At 47.9% G+C, this 6,263-nt stretch overlaps 1 protein-coding gene across 2 annotated transcripts; it reads right to left on the bottom strand.

Moving 5' to 3' along the window:
* LOC108069676 (uncharacterized) lies at positions 1–6,104 on the bottom strand. Of its 2 annotated transcripts, none has more exons than XR_001769780.3 (2): positions 115–6,104; positions 1–62 (listed from the first exon to the last, which is right to left on the bottom strand). XR_001769780.3 is itself a non-coding variant. In XM_044392710.2 (2 exons), the coding sequence occupies exon 2, from the start codon at positions 5,650–5,652 to the stop codon at positions 232–234; it is 5,421 nt and encodes a 1,806-aa protein (XP_044248645.2). In that variant the 5' UTR covers positions 5,653–5,827; positions 5,880–6,104; the 3' UTR covers positions 1–231. The 2 variants fall into 2 exon arrangements, 1 of the variants encoding a protein (XP_044248645.2); XM_044392710.2 differs by having other exon boundaries at positions 1–5,827; positions 5,880–6,104.
* Between the last annotated feature and the right edge of the window lie 159 nt (positions 6,105–6,263).

Raw genomic sequence — 6,263 nt, 5'->3', positions numbered from 1 at the left:
TGCAAGTCTAGTATTTATTTCAGCTGTCCCTCTTCGTGGTGACGCTGTGACGCTTAAAATTTCTGCAAATGCAAGGTTTTACATGTGATCTTAAATTTACGTAGATTTTCTTACCCTAGCCCTTCGCTTTTCTATTCACAACTGAACCACAAAATAGAATCGGCAATCTCACCCCACTTGTGTGTATGTATGTAAGCTCTGCAAGCGTGGTGAGTAAGAGCTACTCAGCGATTAACAGCTGGACGAGCCGTGAGCAAAGGGGAATAGGATAAAAATGAATAGAGTTGGCAACTCCGCGAACATGTTCTCACTGGGGTGCTTCAGCCGTCGTCGATTTCGGCAACATTCCCCCCCAGTAAGCGAAGACTCCTGTAGCTTACTCTCAATCGGGCCGACATCGAGTACCGCCAACTTGACTGCAGGACGCACCAGAAAGCCATCTCTAGTTTGAACCTTGGCACGGCGAACTTGTCCATCAGATGCTCGGGTTACTTCGATTACTCTGCCTTTTAACCAGGTATTTCTGCGCTGAGTCTCGTCGACAATTATAACGAGGTCTCCGACGTCGATAGGTTTCACCTTCTCGTGCCACTTGCTTCTCCTGGTGATCGTCGGAAGGATTTCCGTGACCCACCGAGTCCAGAATTGGTTAGCGAACTGTTCGCTTTGTCGCAGGCACCATCGGTAGTTAATTCTTTCTGGATCGCAAAATGGCTTAGTCCCGTTCGAGGATCCCAGCAGAAAGTGATTTGGGGTTAGAGCCTCCTGGTCGTCATGGTCGAGGGAAACAAATGTAAGCGGTCGGGAATTAACCGTCAACTCTATCTCCAGCATCGCTGTCCTTAGGCTCTCGTCCGAGAACTTTTGGTGAGGAGAGATTTTGTAGAGAACTGTTTTTATTGAGCGGACCATGCGCTCCCAGGCGCCGCCCATGTGTGGCGCTGCTGGCGGGTTGAATTTCCATTCAATTCCTAGCTGGGCTAGGTGGTGGTGCATTTTGGATTCGTCTATGAACTGGACTTCCTGGAGGAATGAGTCCGCTCCCCGGAAGTTAGTTCCATTATCGCTGTAGATTTCGTGTGGGAGGCCTCGCCGTGCGATAAAGTTACGTAGCCCCATAAGGCAGGAGTCTGTGCTCAGGCTGTTTACGATTTCTATATGTATTGCCCTCATAGTAAGGCACGTGGAGATCATGCCCCAGCGTTTCAGGGACTTTCTTCCGTCAATGACCGTGAGTGGACCAAAGTAGTCTATGCCCACGAACGTAAAGGGTCGTTGAAATCCTCCTAAACGGGCTGGAGGGAGCGGAGCCATAATAGGTGGTTGAGGTTTGGCTCTGTCCAATTTACACTGTTGGCAATCTCGGCGAACTTGTTTAAATAAAGGTCTTAGTTTCGGAATATAAAACCTTTGCCTCACCTCGTTAAGCGCAGTCTCATGGTTGATGTGGTAGGATTTCTCGTGATAATGTCGAACGATGAGTTTGGTAACCCAGTGACTGGTTGGCAATATCACGAGGTCGTCTGAAGTACTCTTGAATTTTCCTACCCGATTCCGTACTTGCATTATGTTGTCCTCGTTCATACATAGTTGCAGCCTCCAGAGCACACTGCTGCGAGCCACCGGAGTGGATTTTAAGACTCTCGCGAATTCATCGGGGAAGCCTTCTATTTGTACGCAGCGAAATATGTATGCTTGAGCATTCCTTATATGAAATACCGAAATGCGAGTGGGCTTTGACTGCTTGCGGCTTTGGCTGGTCAGCTGTTCCTTATATAGGAACCAATAGGCAACGGCTCTCGACAGCGTAATCCATTTTGAAAAGGCCTCGTAGTTTGGTCTTATTGTGGCCTGTCGTATATGTAGCAATCGCGGTCGCAGTTCTTCCGTTGTTGAATGACTTGATTCTGTGATGGGCCAAGTTTCCGCTGGTAGCCTCAGAAATTCCGGTCCTGCAAACCATCGATCATACGCTTCGGGTCCACTTTGGCGTTTTGTAGCGACGTCCGCTACGTTGTGCTTGCTAGGAACCCATCTCCAGTGGTTAACGTCCGAGAGCTCCGAAATTTCTGCGAGACGAAACATCACGAACTGCTGGTACTTGCGGGGATCGCCATTTAACCAGGCCAGAACGGTTTTCGAATCAGTCCACAAATGTGTCTCCGTGAACTTGATGTCATGCTGGGCCTTTATATCTCGAAATAAACGTGCACCTGTCAGTGCCGATTGTAGCTCCATTCTTGGTATAGAGAGTGGCCGTACTGGGGCTACTTTGGATTTGGCTGAAACGAGACGAACAGTTATTATTCCTTGGAATTGGATACGGAAGTACGCTACGGCTGCATATGCTTCTTCCCCTGCATCAACAAATATATGCAGCTGGGTGCTGCAATCCTCAGGGGTTCCGTTTTCAAAGTAGCGTCTTGGTATGGCGACCTGTGAAATCAAAGGCAGATATGATAGCCATAAGTTCCACTGGACGTACAGCTCCGGCGGTAGTTCGTCGTCCCAGCCCATTTTCGTGCGCCAAATATTTTGCAGCAGGATCTTGAGATACATCATAATGCACGATACAAATCCCATGGGATCGAAGACAGACATCAGGACTTGTAGGACTTCTCTCTTGGTAGGCACTATGTTCTCCTTGATAATATTTCGGTTTAAACGAACGAAGCGGAGAGCATACGTGAATGCGTCTTGACTTGGGCTCCATTGCATGCCTAAAATTTTTTCGAAGGAATGGATTTCTTCGTTATTGTAGAACTCCTTCTCTTCCTGTTTTGTAGACCCGTTTAGATCGGCAACCACTTCTTTGTGGTTCGAGCACCACTTATGCATGTGAAAGCCACCTCTGGAATGTACCTCCTTAACTTCTCTTGCTAATGTGATAGCTTGTTGTGGAGTGTCGCACGAATCAATATAGTCATCGACATAGTGAAATTTGGTGATGGCTCGTGCCGCCGCCTCGAATTCCTCTGCGTGCTTTAGGGCGTTCTTGTCACGCACATAATGTGCTATGCAGGGCGAGCAGGCTGCACCAAATGTTAGCACGTTGAGTTGGTAAACATCGGCAGTGCCTGACTGATTGCACCAAAGGAAACGTTGGGCGCAAGCATCCTCCTGTCTTACAGCTATGCGGTGGAACATCTCCGCTATGTCTCCGCTGATTGCGACGGCTCTCATTCGGAAGTTGTACATTATCCTCAAAAGTGGGACCAAAAGGTCAGGGCCTTTCAACAGATAGTCGTTTAAGCAATATTTCGAGGCCTTTGCTGCTGCGTCCCAAACCAATCGTACCCGGTTTGGCTTGTGGGGGTTTCGCACAGTAAATATTGGCAAATACCATGCGCCGGCAGCATCCTTTTTGGTTTCTTCACTCGATAGCTTTTTTGCGTATCCCTTGTCGACCAGATTTTGTATTTGCTGGTTCAGCTCAACAGCAAGCTCAGGATCGTTATGCATTTTTCGCTGCAGGCATTTTAGCCGTCTCTCTGCCATTGGAAAACTATCTGGAAAGGAACGGTGTTCGTCTAACCATAGAAGCCCGGCAGTGTATTTGTTTCCGTCATATGTTGTCCTCTCCATGAGAATTTCGGAAGCTCTGCTTTCCTCTGGCGTGCTTTTCCGCTGCGTAGAAACTTTATCCTCGGCGGTTATGTACGCCTTAACCATCTCATGTAGATCGCTGTCGCACTCGCATTTATGGAAATTAAAACGATTTCCACGTTGTCGCGAACCTCCATAGACTGTCCATCCTAGTCTGGTCTTTGCTGCTACCGGTTGGTTCCATTTACCTTCACGTACCTTTAATGAAGATATTAAATTCGGATTATTGACTCCAATGATCATTTTGGGTACCACTTGTTTATAACTTTTAATCGGAATCCCTTTTAAATGTCGATACTTCCTTTTGACATCTTCCGCTATCATGGTCTCCGCTGTCATGCCCAAACTGGCCACTGTGTGTACGTTGCTTATATTGAACACCTTGGAATTTTGGGAAGTTCCTGAGATTCGCAGATCGAGTCGCCTAGACGAGGGCTCCTGTCGTTGTACACTGCCTGTCCAGCTTATGCAGAGAGGACTGGGAATGCCATCCTCCTCTAGCTCGTTGGCCACTGATTCCTCTAGCAGAGTCAGCGTCGAACCGTCGTCCATAAACGCGTATATTTCGATCAGCTTCGATTTCCCTCGTAGAGTGACGGGGATGATGCGGAAGTAGCTTTCCTCGCCCTCGTTTTCGGGCTGTCGGTGATTATTGAGCGCGCCGGGAACGGGCGACTGATCCTGATGCAATAACGGATGATGTATCGCTTGGCAATTGTTGATCCCACAAGACCTTTTTTTCCAGCAGGATTTGTTATGCCTCTTTAAACATATTTTGCACAAGTGACTTGTTCTCACCACATCCCATTTAGCCGCATAAGGCAGACCGGCGAAACTTTCGCAACGTGATATGCAGTGCGGCCCGTCGCAGACCATGCAGTGCTCGACCCTTTGTTGAGCTGAGCCTGCCACTGCTGTGTGCGTATTTAGGCAGCCTTGGCGTAATGATCTCCTCTCGGCTGTCCTGCCGACTGCTGGAGTTGTTACCCGACAAGCTGCGTCAGCTAACTCAAACATCCAATCCGCTAAGTGTTGTAGATTGGGGCAGTCGAATTGCTTTGAGTACAAAGCCCAATTCAGCATCATCTCAGGGCCTAGCTTCTCAACGATTTCTTGTAAAAGTGTTGGATTGTTAAGATGGGCCAACATATTACTGGCTTTCATAGTGGCACACATATTTTTTACGGCGAAAGCCAGCTCGATGAGCGGTTCGAGCTGTCCTTTGGGTGCCGGCATCCTTCTCATATTATCAACCACGACTTTCAAGATATGCTCTGGGCGACCGAAGTACATCCTTAAGGTTCTCATGACGTCTGGCAACGTGTCAGGAAATAGAAGGCAGTCTCTGACTGCATCCAAAGCTTTCCCTTTTAGAGCCTTCTGCAGCCTGATCATATTTTCCTCGTTGCTGTAACAGGCCATTTTTGTGCTGCTTTCGAATGAACTGAAGAAAATTGGCCATTCCTTTGGATCGCCACTAAAGGAGGGCAACTCTCGGGGCACCATCTGCCTAAAGGCTGCTTGCCGTGTTGTAATGAGTTGGGGCTCAACCGGCTGGTGCGGAGTACTGCATCCGTTGTTTTCCGCAAACTGTATACCGGTGGCGGTAAGTTGAGAGTTCGCACATTCTTGGCCTCGCTGATTTATTTGCGTCTCGATTCCGGTTGGTGTAACTCCGGATCTCAACAGGGCGAATTTGCGACGAAGAAATTCCTTTTCGACATCCAACTCCTCCTGCAACTGCTGTAACATAAGCTGCCGCTGGTCCTCTGATAGCTCCCCGCCACTCTGGTTTGGCTGGTTGCTTTCAGTTGGCGTTTTGTTGGCCTCTTGTACGAGTTGAATGCTAGTGAGGTTAGGGTCGCCCTGTTGAACGAAGGTCTGCGCCGCCTTCTCCGTGCAACATGCGCACGTCCAATTGCTGGTGGTACTACAGTTGTCCAGTCCACAGCATGTAGGGTGATATTGGCTGGAACACTTGATGCATCTTAGCATCTCCTCGTTGTCGGGGGCGGAACATAAATAACAACTATTAGTTGGTGCCATATCGCCAGGCTATTATGTAACGTCCCACGTGGTCCAGTCAGAGTAGGAAATTTTAAGAAATGTTGCGAAAATAAGCTGGTTTTTACAGCGCCGTACAATAAATTAAACTCCGATGCAAGTCTAGTATTTATTTCAGCTGTCCCTCTTCGTGGTGACGCTGTGACGCTTAAAATTTCTGCAAATGCAAGGTTTTACATGTGATCTTAAATTTACGTAGATTTTCTTACCCTAGCCCTTCGCTTTTCTATTCACAACTGAACCACAAAATAGAATCGGCAATCTCACCCCACTTGTGTGTATGTATGTAAGCTCTGCAAGCGTGGTGAGTAAGAGCTACTCAGCGATTAACAGCTGGACGAGCCGTGAGCAAAGGGGAATAGGATAAAAATGAATAGAGTTGGCAACTCCGCGAACATGTTCTCACTGGGGTGCTTCAGCCGTCGTCGATTTCGGCAACAGATGCTTTGTGCAAACCGCTATCTAAACTGTTTCAAATATCCCTCCTTCATTCATTTTTACCTGAAGTTTGGAAGGAAGCAAGTCGGACATTAAAAACTACCGTGGTATTGCAAAACTAAGCGCAATTCCCAAGTTTTTCGAACAGCTTATTA

Source organism: Drosophila takahashii, chromosome 2R (genome assembly GCF_030179915.1).
Source record: "Drosophila takahashii strain IR98-3 E-12201 chromosome 2R, DtakHiC1v2, whole genome shotgun sequence".
Lineage (NCBI taxonomy): Eukaryota > Metazoa > Arthropoda > Insecta > Diptera > Drosophilidae > Drosophila > Drosophila takahashii.
Note: the sequence above shows the minus strand (reverse complement) of the source record. Positions and strands in the feature narration are given on the sequence as shown.

Excerpts from the sequence above, each read along its gene's own strand:
- LOC108069676 (XM_044392710.2), bottom strand. The coding sequence starts at position 5,652 with ATGGCACCAACTAATAGTTGTTATTTATGTTCCGCCCCCGACAACGAG.